This window comes from Erpetoichthys calabaricus, chromosome 16 (genome assembly GCF_900747795.2).
Source record: "Erpetoichthys calabaricus chromosome 16, fErpCal1.3, whole genome shotgun sequence".
NCBI lineage: Eukaryota > Metazoa > Chordata > Cladistia > Polypteriformes > Polypteridae > Erpetoichthys > Erpetoichthys calabaricus.
Window position 1 is genome coordinate 71,871,789 of NC_041409.2, and position 21,094 is coordinate 71,892,882.

The 21,094-nt window shown below is 39.0% G+C and overlaps 1 protein-coding gene across 5 annotated transcripts in view; it reads left to right on the top strand.

The window, feature by feature from the left end:
* Window positions 1-410: 410 nt before the first annotated feature.
* The window catches only part of mapkbp1 (mitogen-activated protein kinase binding protein 1), an 82,293-nt gene continuing 61,609 nt past the window's right edge, over window positions 411-21,094 (top strand). For 3 of the 5 annotated variants that reach the window (XM_028822398.2, XM_051919732.1, XM_051919731.1), the window contains exons 1-2: window positions 412-1,603; window positions 16,414-16,505. In XM_028822398.2, the coding sequence (XP_028678231.2) occupies window positions 1,490-1,603; window positions 16,414-16,505 (206 nt within the window). In that variant the 5' untranslated portion in view covers window positions 412-1,489. Of the gene's footprint in view, window positions 1,604-16,413; window positions 16,506-21,094 lie in introns of all 5 variants that reach the window. The other 2 variants (XM_051919729.1, XM_051919730.1) reach the window with 1 other exon arrangement.

The window sequence follows — 21,094 nt, forward strand, 5'->3', positions numbered from 1 at the left end:
AGTTCATCAAGCATTCATTCTGTATTGCGCCTTTCTACAGTAACATCCCAAAGTACTTGTGAAAATAATGATAGTATAACCGTTGATGTGTGTTTTGACAGTTGGAGCGCAAGCTGGTTAAGTATCTCTCTTAAGGTCACACAATGGGATAGAGGCAGCCAACACCTTGTTAATTCGCTATCCACGTCTTTAACCAATTCACCACATTACCCACCAGACCGTTGTCTCTATATATTTCATTTAGTTTGACACATCACCACAGTGGCTGTAACGTGATCTGAAGTTTTACATACTACTACAATTGTATGTACCTTTGGAAATCGGCGGGTGCCGCTATTGGCCCGCCTGTGTCCTACGCTTCCCTGTTCCTTGCTTGTTTTGAGCCGATAAGGCCACCATAGCGCGGAGTAAGCAGCGGAGTCTATGTTTTAGATCGCATCGCCGCAGTGAGCCCCCGCAGACCTGCGGCAGTTAAAGCGCGCTGCCAGTCCTGTACTCTCACCGGACCCAGGGAACCGGACAGCTGGACTGTCGCGGTTTTCCCGTCATCAGAGAGGCAAAAACGGGGAAAACCAGCTATTGACTGGGAACCGGTGGGTCACCTGCACACCTAGCCGTACATTACATATGATATGTTTTTACGGGTGACAGAACACCTGCCTGCCGTGCTCTCAGGGGTCTACAGCTCAGACAGTGCCCTGACGGACTGACGCGTATTGCATCGGCAAGTTCTCTGTTGTCGGACTCTACAATCGAACCGTAAGATACAGCGCAGCCTGTCATAAATTCATCGATGCTCATCTAAATGGGTCATTAATTCTTTAAATGTAACTGAAGCGGTTTCGTCAGGAGAAGTAAAAGGATGATACAAGTGGGACAGCTGACAGAAACCTATGCACTAATGGGTACTTCTTAATCTGAACACCGGTTGATTAAACGATACTTAATGGGAGAGTCAAATGTACACCATCAATCTAGACTTAGCAGATTTCGTGCAAAACAACAGACCGGCTGGCAAGCAACATCGCAACCCTTGATCAATGGGGTGCACCTTTCAAGAAATAACTTGCCAATTTCCAGCAACGTTAAAACGATCTTCCTGCAGGAGCACCCAGTATAACCAACTGAAGCGTCTCTTACACGCGCGTACTGATGCGCCCAGCCATTTAAGGATTAAGCCTTGGATATTTCATTTGAATTTTGTGTTATTTTTCTAGGTCGCCTTATGTCTTTCAGTTCTCGCGGATTTGCACAATTGGCTTTTGTATCTGGCGAATCCTCGTGGCTTGTCTGTAGAACAGAAATGGCAAAAACAGATCAGTGATCACGCCTTCAAAGACCGCCATCCACTGGACCACTATGGGGCCATCCTGAGGGACAAAATTTCAGGTGAACCTTCTGCGTGACTGGCAGATAGGCCTGCTTTTTATTTCGCTTTTCCATTCCAGCAAATTGATGCTTAGCAGGAAGTAATAAAAGGTACAACGAAATGACGACCGAAAGCTCCACAATAAAGAGCCGGATAAAAAACCTTCTGCGCTCTCCGTCCATTAAATTGAGGAGGAATAAAGCGGCAACCGGCAAGGAGAACCTCGGCAGTAAGGTATTTATGTGTGTGTATGTAAATATGTGTGTGAAAAAGAGGGAGGACACTCGTGCAGCTTCACATTTATGTATTTTAGTTGTTGAAATAACGAGTCGTCATGTTATTGAAAATTAAGCTAAAGATTAACAGCTTTAAATAGTGTGCTGGTATGCATGCCTACTGACGTCTCCAGTTTTTATAAATTTGACAGTTTAAGTAGCAGTATTTTGCGTTGTGGGATCCCTCCAAGTTTAAGTCTTGCTATGATTTCATTTTTGTAATTCAAACATGTGAACAATCGCCATCCAAACAAGGATCCGCCTTCAGGTGCTGCTTATCAGGTTATCCCGTCCACAGATGCAATACAGGAACAGAGCCTGGAAGGGATGACTGTCAACAGAGGAAATGCTGCGATGTATGTATGACGTATGTAGTCGTAATAGGCGGTTGTCTACTGGCACTCATATGAAAGGGAAATTTAAGTCAATGGATATGATTACACTGTAATGTATACTCCACTGCCTAAGGAGTTTTACTATAAAATCAGCAAGATTGCTGCATGAGATGCCATCCCTTACTCATTAGGTGACTTCTGACATAGCTCTGTCTGTGGAGATGGATGATGCCCCAAGTAGGTGAAATGCTTCAGGATGGAGTTTGTCTAGAGTGGTTCTATAGGAGTGAAATAAATGAGTCTGCATATTATATTATACTTATCTAAAATACATGACTGTGTGTGACAACTTTATCATTCCTTTTATTTCTTATTGAATTTTCTTGTCAATGGGACATTTTATTACAGTATATAGTACTGACCCTCAGAGATGTGGATGAATACCATGTGTAGTTTTTGCCTCCATATTTTAATAAAGAGAGGCTAAAGAACTGATGGCATATAAGCTATGCGTAAAGATGGAAAAAGCAGTGTTTTCATCTAAAGCAAATGGAGATTAACAGGTGACATGACAGAAATGTTTAAAATTCTAAAGACTGTTAGAAGCTTGCCAGCTGTTACTTGAAGAATAATTCTTTAGTAGAAACATTGGGTTACAGGTGAAAGTTGGTTAAGGCTACATTTTACATAAATGTTAGTATTTCTGCATAGTCAACTGTAGATGTGCATACACAGAACATTTTACTGAGTAGTTGAAAGCAGTACCTTGCAAATCGTTAAAATTCTGATTTGCCATCACTCTGGACATATACTAATGAATGGAAACAATAAATTCTGTGAGTAAAATAATTTGATTTTGTTATATTTTTAATTACCTACTTAATCCAGCTATGATGAGTTTCCTGGTACACCAGCAGTTGCTAGAATAAAAAGGCTATGTTATAATGGACGTGGGAACATATAAGTGTGAGAGGAAACGTGCCATATAGGGTAATGGGCAGAAACAACGTACATTCTCCTAGGATACAGTACTAGAAGCCAGGCCCTACAGCATTTGCTGGTGCCCAATTTACTTTGAGAGAGAAACAGCTGAAATGTTTGCAGAGAGTCAAAAGACATTCTATCCTGAGTAACAGAGGTCAGCAAATACTTCAACTAAGGAGCTGCTGTTAGGCTGGTCTGTACTCTCCAGTACTTTTTAGTGTCCTAGGTGTAAAGGAATTGGACTTTGTGGCGTGGAAGCTCAATTAGCTGGTTATGCATGGGCTAAGGAAAGCTCTAGGTTGCAATGGTCTCACAGGTGGCCAGAGGGCACAGTAGATTGGTGGTTCCAATATTTTATAGACCACCTCAAATACTTCACCTCAATCCTGGTCTTAGTTTGAAGTGACTCTAGGAAAGGATTTACATTTGCCTTAGCCTAGCAGCCTTAGAAATCTGGAATCAGGTTGGTCATGGATTCTATGGTGGGAGGAAGAGAGATAGCAGGAGAAACATACTATTTGTGGTTCTACAGGAATAGACCAGTGAACAGGCCTTTACAACTAGTAGACATTGGTAAAACCCATTAAGGTAGTCCCAGTGAGCCCTCCCTTTGTTCATAATCACTCATGTGTTGTACAACTTTAGTACATTTTGGCCTTCTTGGTATATTCATGGTTGAGAAGGCTACTATGACAACAACCTATCCTGCTTGGTCTTTTTGTAATCATTTTCATTGAAATTTAAAAATGTTATTTATTTTATTCATCATGTGCTACAAGACCGCACAGTGAAAAGTGACACTGCCTCATCTCTTCAGTGACCTGGCGTCACAGCTGGACTCCCTTAGTCTTCTGGAGTTTACATCATCTCTTCACTTTCTTCTGGTTTTACCAATTTATTCTGGTCTCCTGCTATATTTTGGCACAATTTAGTTTAATCAGTAACCAAAGAGGATGTATGGAAGTGTGATCTATAGTCTTCACTCCTGCCACACAGACTCTACTGCCATGATAGGCATTGGCTATTGCAGCTTTGTTTTTGAATACTTTAATGCAGAAGACAAAGGCACTTGTGTCAAATGTAACAACTGTACCCTTTCATACATACAGTATAGTGTCAAGTATAAAATATGTGGATTATGAATGTTTCCATTTGTATGCAGTTTCATTGGCATAGTGGTAAAGCACGGAAGGCTCACTACACTTGCAACATACTTTGATTCTTAGCTGGAATATCTGTATAGTGTTTGCATGTTCTCCCTGTGTTCACTTGGATTTATATGAGGTTCTAGTTTCCTCCAGTGGTTTATAAACATGCAGTTGGTGGAACTGCTAGTGGTATGGGCATTAAGTATGCATGTAGTAGGTCCTGTCAGACAGATTCCTACCTTGAGCCCAATGTTGTTAAGCTCAGCTCTGGTTTTTCAGAAAACTGTATTGGGAAAGTTGGAATGCAAGTATTTAAATAATAGATTATGGGTGCAGTTCTCTGTATAAGATGGTAGTAATATTAGTACACTAGTGAGTGTGTTCTGTAATGGTACCATATGCAAGACTGCTACTGCCCTGTGCTTCTTACCAAAATTACAGACATCACCTCCGCACTACTTTAGTACTGTAAAAATAAAATAGGTATGGAAAACAGAAACACCCCATTATGCAATTTCTAATTATATGGTATATCTTTTAAAATATTCCAACTTTTTAAAAGTGATGTGGGATGACATTGTTAGTAGGAAATTCATCTCTTTACATTAATCTGAAGAAGACTGAAATCCTATGTCAATGTAATAAGCTAAGACAATAAAACAGTCTATCCATTCTCTCAACTGGTTTATAGGATCACAAGAACCTGAAGCCAATCCCAACAGCCTCTGACACAAGAGGTGCGCCTGCCCTGGATGGGATGCCATTCCATCACAGAACAAATTCACTCTTGTACTAACACTCAATCATACTGTAACCCTGAGGGGTTTGGGACAGCTGGACAGACTGCAGCTCTGTCTGCAAGCAGCAGATGGGGATTTTGCTCTTATTTTCCAAACCCCCTTTGTATGTCCTGCTATTTTGTGCTAAAATGGTGCATATTTTTTAAAGAAGAGCTGGTGCTGGCTATGAGAGGACCTGTCAAAGCTGCTTAACACCTGTTTTTGTTTTCAAGTCAGTTTCCAGCCACATAGTTTGCTTCGGTTACCTGTTTAGAGTAACCTGCACATTTGTGAGAGGATATCTGAAAAAATCCACATGCATACAACATACACACTCAAAACTGCTTAACTGAAATCAGGGTTGTCAGTCAGCAGTCCATGTCCTGGGCAACATTGACATACCCATCCACAATGAGGACATCTTAGGGCAGTTGGCCTAAACTACACATCTATAGACATCTTTGGAGACCTGGGAGGAAAACCCACGTTGATAGTAAAATGTGCAAGGTTGGGAACATGCACTGACACAGCGTGTTGCAGCACCCACTACCCCACAGGGAGAACACCCAACCCTTCATTGGATAGTGAGCAAGATGATAACCTAATGCGGCTCACATGAGCTGTGAGGGAGAAGCATTAAACACTCGGCACATTAAAAAAAAGAAACAAATATCTTGTACGTGTTGTCGCTCTCCTTATAAACAGAGCACGTTAACTCTGTACATACTGGCCACAAAGGGTGTCAAACCTAGGATCTTACCTGAAAAGAGTGAAGCAGAAGCAATTCGGTATTATGTCGTGTTTCTCTACTCGTCTTACCTGATGTAATGTTAGCTCCATGGCTGCTGCTAGAACACGGAGGATGTTTCATTCCAGTTAAAGGTTGAACATCTGACATTTTAAATGACTGAACACTTAATTATTTGTTAATTCCGCGGTTCGCCTTTCTTTCCCCTTGACTGATGCGGCCGTTGAGAAATGACAATGGCATGTTTTCCTGTGATTTCTAGACTGGAACTTCAGTTTTCCCTTGGCTGCAATTCTTTATAGCGTTATGTTACCTTCTAAAACACGACGGTACATTTTGGCGGGACACGAGGGCGCGATGTATGAAATGACTGCTGTTTGTGCGGTCCGAACGGAACACACGTTCTCTTTTTAATTCGTTCCTCCCACGCATTTTCCATTTTTGTGTGTTCATCGCGGGACTTCATTCTGGCTGACACCTTGTGCTGCACGAGTTATGGTGTCATTACTTATTATTCTGATTTCAGTGTTACCTTTATTCAAGGCGACGTACAAACATTTGAGATGCAATCAGTTACATTTCACTGGAATCCAGGGCAGATGTTCACAGAGCGTGAAAAGCGGTGGGAAAATACAGAAGAACCCCATGAGCCCAATTAAGGTTCTGACCGCGCCATTTCGGGAAATGTGCGATACGAACTGATTTAAATTACATACTTCATTCGCATAATAAAATGAGTCGTGCAGAATGTCCGTCCTGTCAGCAGGGCATCCCCAGACTGTATGCCGTCAGTTTACGCAAGGTGCGCAGCTCCCAGTCCGACACCGGAGCCACGATGTCTGCCTCGTTCTTGTCAGTGAGCCGCGTCTCCTTCTGCCGCCCACATGTGTGGTCTGCCTTAACAGCACCAGGTTAGCAGGTCAGCATTGTGTGCCAGAATGTGCACGTGTGTGTAAGCGGATCAGTGTGTGTGTGTATGCGGGTGTGTGTGTACTCTATTACGTATATTTGTGCTCATGTGTATATGCAGTTCAAGTTTTTCTTGTTGAGCTCTTTTCCTGGTTACAAATACAGTATGGATAAATCACAAAGTATATTTGTGAAAAACAGAAACACTATAAATATAATGCCCAACACAAAAAACATTGCATATATGAGCATGTTTGACTGTTCAGCCTTGGGCATCTGTTTGTTTACTCGTATTTTATCCATTTGCACAGGAGAAGTTGTAATATTGTATCTAGTCTCAAGCTTGCCTACATGAAAATGTAGATGTGTTTAAGTGAACTCGCCTGCCTGCACTCTTGCTGTTAGCTTGAATATGGAAGTCTCATGTGATCTACATAGTAGGTTTGTGTGCTCCATTACGAGAGATTATATAGGCATCCTGTGGAGCTAATCCTTGCTGGATTGTGTTTCCAAGTTGCTGTGCTTCCTGGCTATTTCCAGCAGAGATCTCTGCTCCCTGCTGTTGCCAGATGTGATTTTGGCAGAACAGGTTAAATATAACAGTCATGTTTGCTGTGTGCCAGATGTGACGCTGACAAAATGCTTTTCATGTGGATCACTTTGTCTGAGATGTGCTGGAACCACAGGAAGAACAACCGGGTCTGGTTGGTTTTGCCAGATGACAGTAGTCAGCTGGTCTTATTAAGACAAGGGTGTCAGATAGCTTGATAATATTAATAATACATTTTATTTCTGTAGCACAATTCCCATGCTCAAAGTGCTCGACACAAATTCAGGAAGAGCAACAAGGCTATTGATACAAATAATGTCAGCATTAAACACTAAATAAAGATAGATAGAATATATATAAAGAATTGAAAAAGAATAAAGGACAATAAACCAGAGTAAAATACAAAAATACAATTACTTTGAGAAAACTATAAATAAATAACATAAGTTGTGATACAAACACAAATCATCCTGAGCACCTGGACAAAGAGTGTAAACTGACAAAAAGGTCAGTTATTTGCTTTACTGAACAAATGAGTTTTACATTTTTCTTTTTTTATATGAATGAATTGAGTCAGCCGATCTCATTAATTTAGGGTTGTCATTCCAAAGTCTGGGCACAACAGTGTGGAAGGCTTTGTCCCACATAGAGCACAGATTAGTTTGGGGCACAACGAGATTGCCAGAATCAGTGGACCTTAGTGGACAGAGACCTAGTCCAGCCAGGCCATTAAAAACTTTATAGGTTATTGATAGAATTTCACATTCAGTCTTGTAAGACACAGGGAGCCAGAGAAGGCAGAGCAGGGTTGATGTTATGTGCTCACTGCTGCAGGTCTCTGTAAGGACTCTTGCAGCAGAGTTTTGAATCGACTGGAGCTGTAATAACAGATTAGAAGCAGCACCTGCCAGTAGAGAGTTGTAGTCGATGCAGGATGTAATGAAAGTATGGACAGGTTTCTAAACATCAGAAAAGGAGATGAATGAGCAAACATGGGATATGCCATGTAGGTAGAAGTAAGAAAGTTTCTTATTGTTATTTATGTGAGTATAATAAGAAAGGGAGGAATCAAAAATGACACCAAGATTCCTAGCAGAATAAGAAGGTCTGATGACATCATCCCCAAGAGTAATTAGAAAGGAGCTCATGTTAGAGCTGAGTACTTCTCTACTTCAGATGGTATAGGGCTGGTCTAGGGGCTAATGACAGCATACTTGCACCGTAGTATCAGTAACACAGCAGAGACGTGAAGTGGCTAGCATGAAGCGTGCCCCCGGGGGTGGGGGTTGTGGGGTGGGCGAGCGGATCATCTTGGAAAAACACTTTGAAGTCCCACAAGACTACTTGCACGTCACGCACTACTTACAAACAATTTCTCTGAGACACTTTAACGTCCCATGAGACAAGGAAGTGAGACAAAAGGACAGCTGCTGTACAGCCTTTTAAATGATCAACACACAGCGTGACATGTAGAACACGCAGCTCGGTAGCAGCAGCTGATCTGTCCACATCTACTTAGTGTGCGTTCAGCCCCCCCCCCACCTTCACAACGCGAGCGGCAGAGACGCGAAGCAAGTAGGGGGCAATGCCTCCTAGTATATATATATATATATGTACCATATATATAGATATATACCATATCATTTTTGAAGCCTTTGGCCAGATTCAACCTCACAGGGAGAAAGTCTATGAATGAGGGAAGCTGTAAAATTACAGGGTCATGCATGCAGTGTCAAATATATTGTCCAAGAGCAAATCATAAAAAACATTAGCAATGACGTATATAAGTCTACATTTAACTTGAAAGTTTTTGCAAAGCTGAGTTTGCAGGGTGTAGAGGAGGTAAAGGACAGACTCTCAATTAAGGGAGCTACTCCCAGACTGATCCGAGGAAAAAATGTTTTTTCAAATTCCAGGCACAGTGAAACAGTTACTGTAGTAGTATCACAGCAAATGGCAAATGTCTTGAAGGCATATATGTGTTACAGTGAGGCAAGTGTAGCGAGTTATGATATTCTTCAGACAATAATGGTCACAGACCTCTCACTCATCCGTACTATATCCCACCCAAGGACTAAATATCATCAAAACAGGACATTATAAATGTGAAAACATAAATCTTATTTGATTACTAGCATAGCTGACCAAGATTAATGTGTCAACCTAGGTGAAATAAATTCACTACTTAAAATTTTTTGTTGAATTTGTGTTAACTTAGTTGTTTGTTGGCTTTGGAGAAGTTGTTAATTTGTATCTTTGAATTGATGTTTTACTTGCATTTGTTTGAGTGTTACCAAATTAAATTTTATGCAGTTGATGTCATTAGGGTAAAGTACTTAATTTAATGTAAAATTGGAGTTCATGTCTTCTTCATTTTAGCCAAGATTTTTGGAGTTGCTTTGAGTAATCAGGTGAAAAATAATCCATCACTTAGCAATAGTTTTATATTTGAGCCAACATTTGTTGAAACAATTAGTAACGTGCAACATAAAAAAAAACAAGAAGGAATAATAAACAGTAGGGGCCCACCCAATACCCCATTTAATGTAGGCAAAGTATGTGAAAATAAGAAGTTCAAATAATAGAAAATAATTGGGCATGTTGCTTGTCCTCTCTTGTCAGGCTTTTTCTTTTGTGTTTCATGGAGTGTCATGCTCTTTGGGATTCGGATTGTGAATTCAAGCAGACTTCCATTGATTCTGCCCTTTAAATAGCCAGATGAGGGGAACCAAAAGTGACATCAGCAGGCTTTGTAGTTCGGGTTGTAGGTGAAAGAGAAGAGGCTGTTAACAACCACATTTCCCCTAATCCTAGTTTGTGAGTGTATACAACAAAGTTGTTGCTTGGATGCGCCCTATTTGTGTGCGTGCAACACTTTTATAACGTCATAGTTGCTATCCTGCCACCTGGAGACGCTAATCAAAGAGTGTAATTTACTGGTCATTTTTTCCCTTGCTTACACAGGTTGCTTGCTTATTCTAACTACATAACTTTGTTTTAGATTTACACATGCTTGACCAGTCATGTGATAGACCCAATGAAGGCTTAAATGGCATGGGCATCTCTTTCTATCTAAATCCCTTGCTGTTCACCCCAGTGCTTCTAATCATTCAGCATTTGTTTGTCAGAAAGAAGTAAAACAGGTTTATGTTTTTTTTTTTTTGTATGAATTGTATTTTTAAGCCGCAAGAGATCATTGTGCAGTGAAATGAGATGCGTAAGCTATCATTTTCAGAGACGGGGCCTAGTATGCCACTGAGCAGCAGGCTGTAATTAATTGTAATTGGTATGCTTACAGGCTAGGAAGACTTTCCTGGGCGTTGTAAAAGGGTTATTTTAAGGTGTAAAGTGTTTGGGTCGATTTGGGCTCTTGGAAGTCAGTGAATGTGAAAGAGGCACAAAGCACACAGCTCAGGTTTCAGAGGGTGACACACTGCAGGCAAAGTTACAACAATGACAACTGGATAATCTTCCTAGAGAAATTTAAACGCTGCATCTTTTAGCAGCAACTTTAGCATAGGTTTTTTACTTTTTACAATTTTAAGTAATGCAAATACACAGAAATGTGTTCATAAAATATGCTAAGTATTAGTCTTGTAAAAAATGTAGGAGGGTGACATTTGTGAAAACGATACCAGAGCGTATGAAATATTTAATGGCCAATGCTTGTAGAATACATGATGATGTGTGTTTGTGATACTGTATTTTAAGATTTGTTAAAAACATGTACTGCGGTGGGTTGGCACCCTGCCCAGGATTGGTTCCCTGCCTTGTGCCCTGTGTTGGCTGGGATTGGCTCCAGCAGACCCCCGTGACCCTGTGTTCGGATTCAGCGGGTTGGAAAATGGATGGATGGATAAAAACATGTATACCTTTGCTTCTGAAATTTATGTGTAAGGTCAAGTATTTGAGCAATGTAATGTTAAACATGTTTGTGTGCATCAGTGCTGTGAAAAAGTATTTGCCCTTTTCTGGTTTCCCCTATTATTTCAAATCTTTGACACTGAATCCTTTCCAGTCTTCAGACAAAATATACTATTAGATAATGGGCACCAGAGTGAACAAAAAGACTTAATATTTATCTAATTTTTACCCATGTCATTTACAATATTTATCTAATTTTTACCCATGTCATTTACTGAATGAACAAAGTTGTCCTACACTAACTGGCTCTGTGCAGATAAAGTAACTGAGCCACATTTAGCACTAATGACTGTAACCAAACACTTCTGATAATTCAATAACATTCTTTCACATTATTGTATGGGAATTTTATCCCACTCTGCCCTACAGAAATGCTTTAATTCTGAAACACTGGTAGGTCTTTGGGCATGAACTTCTTGTTTCATGTCCTGCCACATTATTACTGTTGGGTGTTGGCCTGTGTTTTGATTAGGCAAGTCTAAAACTTTAGTTTGGTTTCTTTTCTGCCATTCTCATGTGAACTTTCTTTTTAATTTTGGATGATTGCCTTTCTGAGCAATCCAGCTATATTTAACCTTTAGCTCAAGTACAGATGAGCGGACATTCTGTTTAAGAACTTTATGATACAGAGTCGAATTCATGGTTCCTTCAGCTACAGAAAGTCATTCCACTTTTGCCTTGTGTTTCCATAGAACAGTCTCCAAAAAGTCTTTGGGATTTGCCATATGCTTCCTGGCAAACAAAAGACAAACATTTATGTTCTTGGTCAGCAACGGTTTCCACCATGCTACTCTCCAGTGAAGCTAATTTTTGAGCCTTTGTCTTTCTGACTATTAAGCTATTAACAATAATGTTTACTGAGGCAAAAAAGGCTTACAGCTCAATGGATGTTTTATTTGAACCTTTGTTACTTCCGGGATAATTTTATGCTGTGACCTTAGAGTAATTCTGTCAGACTAGCCAATTCTGGAAAGATTCAGTGTTTTCTGTTTAGAAATTATGGTGCTCACTGTGGTTCTTACCTAAATAAATATTTTTGTAACTTTTTTTCCATACAGAAGAATATTTTAGACCAAATAAAATAAATAAATATATATACAAGCAATAAATGTATTGTGAAATGTTACAAAACAAATAAAAACACAATGATATGCAAATATATAATTAAATGTGTAATGATGTAGGTTTTTTTTGCTTATTTCGTAATGTACTTATCTAATTATTAGTCCTATGGCTTAAAGGCATCTGTAAAGTTGTGATTGTGCACATCCTCTTTATCAGCAATTCACCAATGAAAACACTGTACTCACTAGAGGCCATCCCCTCAACTTTGAGGTGAAAATTATAGTTTTCACTTCATTGTGTATTTCATTATTGCATGTGGTGTCACTGAAATAAATAAATGAAGAAATAATTAAATACATAAATAAGAAACATAAAAATGATTCATGACACATTTAATTATATATACTGACATATTGTTGTGTTTTTTTATGACCTCCTTTGGAATTTTTTTGATTGTGATATTACATGGTTGAATATTTGTGCTGGCAGCATGGGTCTGATGGTAAGGGACAAAATAAGAGAGGTTTGCTTTGAGTAGGGCCCTCTGAGTTTAGTCAGCTGACTCTATCTGTCCCTTTAATTGGGTTGATTGAACTGCTGGGCCATTACTTTCTCACAAAGACAGTTAACATTAGAGAACTTTGTTTATTTCATCTAAGTAAAGATGCACATATTATTTAATTACTCATGTGCCTTTTTATCTATTATTAGATTTTGTTTGAAGACCAAAAAACATCCATCCATCCATCCATTATCCAACTCACTACATCCAGGGTCACGGAGGTCTGCTGGAGCCAATCCCAGCCAACACAGGGCACAAGGCAGGAAACAAACCCCGGGCAGGGCGCCAACCCACCGCAGCCAAACAACATTTAATATCAAAATTTTAAAATAATACAGGCAATCATGACAGAGCAGATACTTTTCCATGGTACTGTATAAGAGACTTTGTATAAATGTGAAATTTTAAAAATGTAAAGAATGAAATGCATGAATTTATTTTTCAAAACTGACTTCATCCAAGTGGGGTTTGCAGGAACCAATATCTCATGAAGTACATTGCAGATTTTTTAAGTGTACCTTTGTAATAGAAAGTCTTTGGTTTGTGATACAGTATATGTAAGAGTCCACCTTTTGACTTCTAACTATGTGAAATAGTGCTTGTAAAATATATACTGTAAGGCATACCATGTGTTTGTGTAATATATGGAGACATAGTTTTGTGTGTGGTACAGTGGACTCATGTTAGAGAAATGTATGTGGAAATATGTGTGTGACATATGTAAGGGGCCACAGTGTATGTTATATTGGATTTATCTGTCCATCATCAAACCCATTTAGTCCAGTTCAGGGTTCTGGGACCTGGACTAAGTCCCATCATCAGACCAGTTCAGAGAGTACACACCCACCCCTGGCTATTTTAGGATCCATGACTAACATACAACCCCCTTTAAATGCAGGAAGAAAACACATGCAGCCACCAGAAGAACATACCCACACAGATTAAAACCAGGATAGGAGTTGACCCTGTGACTCTTAAGATATGAGGCAGCAGTGCTAAGCACTAGGTCACCATTCCATGTAATAACATTTGTATGTATGTTTTTGTATAAAGGAGCAGACTAGCACATTTTACATAATGGTGCTAGATGAATTAAATGGTGTTACCCATGTGAGAAAATGAAAAAGGTAGAAAGTAATTACAAATTGCCAAAATTCATTACCGTTAAATTTGTTGGATGTTGGGTGTTGGAGTTGTTAGTGAGGAGGCAAAACTAGAGTTTTACATGAAAAACTTGACTTATGCTGAGAAGTCTTTGGTTTAAGAACAAAGCAGTACATAAAGAACAAACAAGCAAAGTGAGATTGTGCGTTATGGCTGTTGAGGTTATATAAAATAAATAGTAAGACTGTACCAGTGTGAAATACAATAGAATGTGTTAGTGAAATATGACGAGGAACTTGTTTCTGTAAAATATATATAGTAGACTATGTCTTTGAAGTCTATAATGACAGCATGAACTTTTAATATACAGTATACTAAGGGAGTAAATCTCTTTATTAAATATACGAACGGCACTTTTAAAGAAATTCACTTGTGTAAGAAATGATGAGCTTTAGTAAGATTCATATTTGCGAAAATGGAAACAACGCCAGTTGGGAAACGTAAAAGAGACTTTCTGTGCTATGCGAGACTTGAGTGTAAGACATAAGGTGTGATTGTTTATATGTAGGCGAAGTTTTCAAAAGCAGTGGTGTTTTGTTTTTCTTAAAATTCAAAATTCAATACATAAAGAGTGTTGTATTTCTGAACAATAATATTTACATAATTTATAAATTATATTTTGATGAAATACCAAGGAAATTTCCATGCATTCATTATCAGTACCTGCTTTTCAAATTCATGCAGAGAGTGATCATTACTTTCTCTCTGGTGGCTGTGTGTGGGGAGGAATTTGTACACCCATCCATCCAAAGTTTGTCCTACTCTTTCCAGCTAGAAGTCAGAATCTTTTCTATCAACAGTAAAGAGAAAGTAGCAGTGTTGCTCTGAATGGGATGTATTTCTAAGCACAATACATGGCAGTAAAATGTGGCAAGAACATACAAGCTGCACAGAGGGGTCACCCCAGCCTAGTCCAAATAAGATGGGGAAGCAACACCACCCACTGTGCTATCACCCCACCCACAGAGATTCGTGCTTTGTAGGCTTGCCTTTAATAACTGCATTTTCTACCATCTCCTTGCGCTGCATATTAATCACCATAATAAACTATGTTTGTACAATGTACAGAACAGTGATTGTGGAGCTCAGTAAAGCTCAGGGCTCCAAATCTGTTTAACTGTACTTTATGGCTTGCTTTAATCTAAAGCTCTTAAAATCAGCCCAAGAAGTTTAGTTAAGCAGCAAGCAATGCTGCTCAACTAAAACCCTCTTGTCATTTTTTCCATTAGATAACACTCAGACCCCCCCCCCCCCCCCCACTCCACCCCCTGAATATCTGCTATGACTTTAATTTACTCAAGCATTTCAATCTGTGGCTGTAAATTCAGAGTTGGAATGGAATGAGGTAAATTGATAAACGAATGCATTCACTTTCCTGAAGGCTGGAAGTGGGTCATTTATGTCCATGGGGCACAGCTCTCACAACTGCTCTTCCAGCTGGCACATGTCTGTCTGCTTCAGAGAGGATGGCTCTCTAATGCGTTGGTAAAGTACAAATTAAGAGAGTGATACACAGCGGTCCATTGTGAAAAAGACATGAACAGGGTCTGAACATTAGCAGCCATGAACACTAAGCTCCACATTTTGTCTTCTTTCTCCACTTCCATTTTGGTCTCGGATATGCTTTTGGAGAGGACACAAGTTACATAAAACTTAAAAGAGATTTTCTCATGCATGGGTAAATTGTACTACATTTTAATAGTGACAAATGCTGCACAGAACCACTAGTCCAGGGCCATCCAGAGTTAAGGAGGTGGTAGTGACTGACAAAAGCCAACTGAGCTTCCCTTTTTTAGTTGTTACTGCCAAAGAGAGATCTCTGTCTGCTACTCATCACCCTTTTCAGAATAACAGCTTCTGAATGCATCAGAGTTACAAAAGGTTTGCTGATTTGTGCTGACTTGTCTCTCTTTATCTCTCCATGCACTTCATTATCTGGTCTGAGCTGTCTTGGGCTCCATCATTCACTAGCTGTTATCTACGCTGGCTCAATGTTTTGCTACATTTTGTTCTGTAGCAATTTTAAACAAACGTTTGGTGTGTAAACCCTAACTGGGAAGCCCTCCTGCACCTCCTCACAGCTCACCCAACCCAGACTGGGTGAGGAGTCACTAGGCAGCGTCCATTCTTCTCTCTGTAGGTTTTGTTGAACTGTCCATCTGCTGTCTTTCAGGACAGTTTTATAACTGGGATATGTTTCCTTTCCTTTCTTCCAGTATAGCTTTACAGGTGGGTTTGTTTGAGGAATAGTTTCCCCTTTTCTTATCCATTATTTTCAACCTACATTTCAACCTTCGTGCAAGTCTGGTCATGAGACTTTCAGTGTTTTATCTGTGTGGTGTAATTGTAGCCTTGTTTTTCTGTTTTAATGGCTCATATGTGTAGGGTGTACAGTTTAGTGCAATTCCCAATCCCTTTTGCACTTCATAGACATGAGTAGGCAGTTTATTCCCTCCTTACTTTCATGCTGAAATGTACAAAGAAAATCAGTGTTTCCATTTGAGGCCTAAGAAGCAGTTTGTGTAACAACTGGATTTGCTGTGAAATGCAATGTTTAACATTAAGATGGTTTTATTAACCTGTTCTTTTGTATTGTAACAGGTGACACTGGAGAAAGTGCTGGGCATCACCACATCAGGAAGCAGTGGGCTGGCCTGTGATCCACGCTCAGGGCTGGTTGCATACCCTGCCGGGTGAGTTGAGTGCCTGAGGTGAAATAGGTGGTGTGGAGACCAGGTGTTATTTCAATGCATTTTTCTTCTTCATTCTTTACTCAGTCTTGCTGATGTATGTTCCCTAAGGTGACTGATTACTTTGAGGAAGTCACTTCCTCTAATGTGTTGTTGTGTATTGTGACAAAGTTACAGCAGCATGATGGCACGTTCCTTGCTCTGGACATACAACCTTGTAGTCTTGGTGGGACATTGTTGTTTTTGCTTACCTTGCACCACTCTTGATGCATTTTATAAATCTGTCACTGTATTTGACATCTTCTTTATTTTTTTGTTAATTTATATCTTTTCCCCCAGCTTCAGCTTTTACTAATTAAATTTATTGACTCGAGCTGAAGGCCTTTTTATTTGAACAGCCTGACCTCTGAACTGTTTAATGACACAATTCATCCAGGGTTCTTTGGCATGCACTGTCATTGGAAAGGTCTGGTGTACGCTGCTGGCTTGCTGCTTTGGGAGTCATATGTCTTGTTTAAAAAGTACTCTAGTTAATTCATGTAGACAGTTACTTCATTGCTGTTTTAGCTGTGTGAACTCATTAGCACAGCTGCAGTGCAATCTAAGCACAAATGCAGTATATCAATAAAATATAGTGAGGTAGTAATCTTGGTGGAGGAAAAGAAGAGAATAGGCCAGATGGGTGAATAATGATAGGCAAAAATTGGATGAGCAGTGAGTGACTTTGGGAAAGAGAAGGTGTATCTAAGTGGTAGTGATAGGAAGAAGTAAAATATAAATCTGAGGCAAGTAGAAGGTTTACTATGTTAAAGATGAGGTCTTTATGAGATAAATGAACTCTTTTTAGTTTGAGGAACCAGTGCAGATGAGGCTTGACCGAAGGTTAAAGAGCAGATGATAATGTGTCTAATGCAGTTGAGTTTGTTGGAGAAGCTAGATAACACAAACTCACTAATTGCAAATTTCAGTGTTTTCACACAAATGTGAGAGACAGCATGACTGGACAGACTAGTCTGCCTATTCTCTGGTTATAAACTGTTAGCTGGAAACTACAGAAATAAGTACAATAAAGTACAATGAGTGCCCATTCCATTGGACTCAAGATGTTAGTCTCCAGCATTCACTGTGGGTTTACCTATAATGACACACATCAGACATCCATGTGGCAGCTGATTGCAGGTGACTTACAAAATCCTAGTCACCTTAAAAGACATCTGACAAAGGAGAAACTAAAATATATTTTAGTGATTTCCCCTTTACTGCGTTTGCTGATTACAAGAAAAACTATAAATAAAGTTAATTTGAGTAGTGAGAAAAGCGCTATATAAATGCAAAGAATTATTATTATTATTAATTATGTTCCCAGTGAATGCCATGCAGGATATCCTGACACATCTGACCCAACATTAATTATTAGAAAGCATATTTTTATATATGTATATGCATTTCAATGCATGTGTTTTACATAATAAAAGCAAACTAAATAAAATGAGTGTTTGGAGAAAAATGTAAAGTGTGACAGTTTTCCTAGACAGAAATGCACAGCAGTTTTGGATGGCATAAACAGGACAACAATGCACTGACAAGTATATTCACATTCAAGGTATCATCTTGCCTTTTCTATTGAGAGTTTTATGTTTTTGACCTTATGATGACATACCTACTGCTTCGGAATAACTTGTGGATACTTTTCCTTCGGAGATAGAGGTGTCCAAATCAACATATGTCCAACATAGTTGCCATCTGCACAGATAATATCAACATGTGGACGCATGTTAGTCTGTGATGTTATGAATTGTTCAGTACATGTATGAAGTTGTTTACTGGTGTGTGTTTTGTCTCCATTTGTGTATAGTATTGCTTTTCATGTTTTATGTTATGTTTTGCCACATTTTCTTTTTTCATTTTTATTATTTTTATAAAAAATATTTTTCCAGTGAATAATTTTTGTAGTACAAGTATAATTCACAAGAATCATATGTTAGTAATCATATAATAGTATGTGTTACTAATCAGTTACTACTACTCAGTTACTAATCATATAATAGTATGTGTAATGGAGAAGTTATTACCAAAGTTTACTTTAAATGTTGAAAAAATACTGAGTGCCTTTGTCACTGCAATATTTTGATTGCGTAACTTTTGCAAAGATTCAACTTTCAGACACATTATATTCAACTCATCTAGTGCAGTGATTTGCCAGCTGTCTTTTATAGTATGTGTGTGTGTGTATTGTCACAAATCAGCTTTGGTGCAGTTTTACCATATCTACAGTGAAGTCTTTTGATAACTGAATATTAAGTCATCAAGGAATCAATTTTTAGTAACCTTGTTAAGTGTGTCTTTGCTATAGATGAGTCAGTATTACATTTTTATGTTTGTGTTTATTTTTTCTTTTTAAATTTGTCTTATTTTATGGCATTGGGTTGTACTGAACAGTATTCAGTACTGTGTGTTGGGTTTTCTGTATGCTTGAGCCTGTGAGTGTATATAAATGAAATGTATTATTATTATCATTTTATTACAGGTGCCACCTTATGTGCATTTGACAGCAGCCTCTGGTTGAGCTTCAGTGCTAACCTGTGACACTGTATTGTGTAGGATGAAGCCCTTTTTTACTCTTGTATCTTGCATTAGCATTCTCGGCCATATTTGTTGTGATTCATAAATACTGTGTGTTTTATTTTTACTGTAATCATTCACTGCTCCCTCTGTGAAAACCCAATAGCCTCTGCTAAATTTTTCAAGTGCAGACCCTGGGTATGTGCTTATCAATTGTAGTCAGGGAGTGATTTAAACTCAAGTCGCCAGTCCCCAGTCTTTCTTTCTTGGGAGGTTTCAACAGAAAAAATGTTGCATTAAATAGGAACCTTGGCTGTAATAGGCTCCTACTGAAAAAGGCCATGAGTGGCACAGTGCCAGCAGATGTTCCAACCTTTCCTAACCAGATGGATGCCTGTTCCTCCAATTGAGAAACATTTTGGGAGGAGTGTGGCAATGCAGGCCTGTTCAACTTATGAGACTTGAATATGATAGTAGAAAAAAGGACCCCTTATCTGTGTCAATTGTCATACTTCAGAGGCTTCATGGAGAGAGATCCTGTTTATAAGCAATTGACTCTAAATGGCAAGCTACCTTTAGCTCTTCGCTCACATGCTTTTCTTTTTAAGTTATTACTCTTTTATATAAAATATAGCACACTGCTGCTGTTTCTGTCTAACAAGGTTCAGTTGAGATCACACCATCATAATGTGTGTAGTGACCAGAAATATGGAGCAGTTAATTAGTCTGAAATGAGAAGTTGAGGCCATTTAACTCAAGTGTGACTGTGGCATTGAACCTTGCTCCTGGAATATTAATTGCCTGAAATTGGATTGTTAGTGACTTACTGGGCAGTTCATGAATTTTCTGGAATGTTCAGCAACTCTGCTGGGGCAATCAGCATCTCTCTTATGACATTTAGTGGCCCTGTTGGTCTCTTTTTTGTAATCTATTGAGGCTTTAGGTAATTCCCAAGGGGCAATCGGGGGAATTTAGTGACTGTTCCAGGTTTTTCAGTGACTATTGCTTGCTAGAGCACTCCATGTCTCTGCTCTCTCCTTCACTGACCCTGCTGCAACATTCATTCACTTTAGTGGATCCTTCAGTAGCTCCAGTGTAAAATGTGTGGCGAGGATATTTATTGTCCCCATAGAGATGATGGGCTGATGGGTCACTCTAGTGTGATTGTCACTAAATTCACTATAATGTTTTATTGACTATAATCAGGTGTTCAGTAACTCTTTTAGAACATTCTTCAACTCCCTCACGCTGTTCAATGTCTCTGCTGGGGCCTATATTGATTCCTCTCTGCCCTTTAGTGTCTGTAATCAGGTGTGTGTGGTGAGTCTACTTTCAATGACTTATGGAATTTATTTTGAAAATATTCAGTAATTTAAATTTTGCCTTTAATATCTCGATTAAGATATTCAGTGACTCATCTGGGGCATTTAGTGGCTTCACTGGGATGTTCAGCATCTCAAATCAGGGATTATCAGTGTTCTTGTGCTTTATTAGGGCATTCACAGACTCTTATGGTATGTTCAACATTTCCACTTTGCAATTAGTAATTTCCTTGGAATATTTTTTGGCTGGACTGTGATGTGCAGTGGATCAGGTTTGAGGTTTATCAATTTTTTTTGAATATTTAGTGACTCTACTGTAGAGGTTGTTGTCTCAGATAGACTACTGGTATTCATTAAGTCTACCTGGCCAATCTGTGTTTATACTGGGATTGCTCTGCTGTCTTCATTGACAAAGTCTGCACTGTTACATTCACTGTTTTATGATGTTTGTTGACCCTGCTGGGATATTCAATGACAATATTCCTACTTCTAGTGTATTTACTAGAGAATTTAGAACTTGTATATGGCATGTTCCTACTAAGATGTTCAGTTCCTCATGTGGCATTTTTGCCATCCTGAGCCTTGTGACCTTGGAGTGAATGTCTATTTTTGCAACTGTGGATTTAGAAAAGTTGTTCAGTGTCCACTTGGCTGTTGTTAAAAGTGTGTTTGTACTTTGTGTTTTGTGTATAGTTTTCATCATCTTTA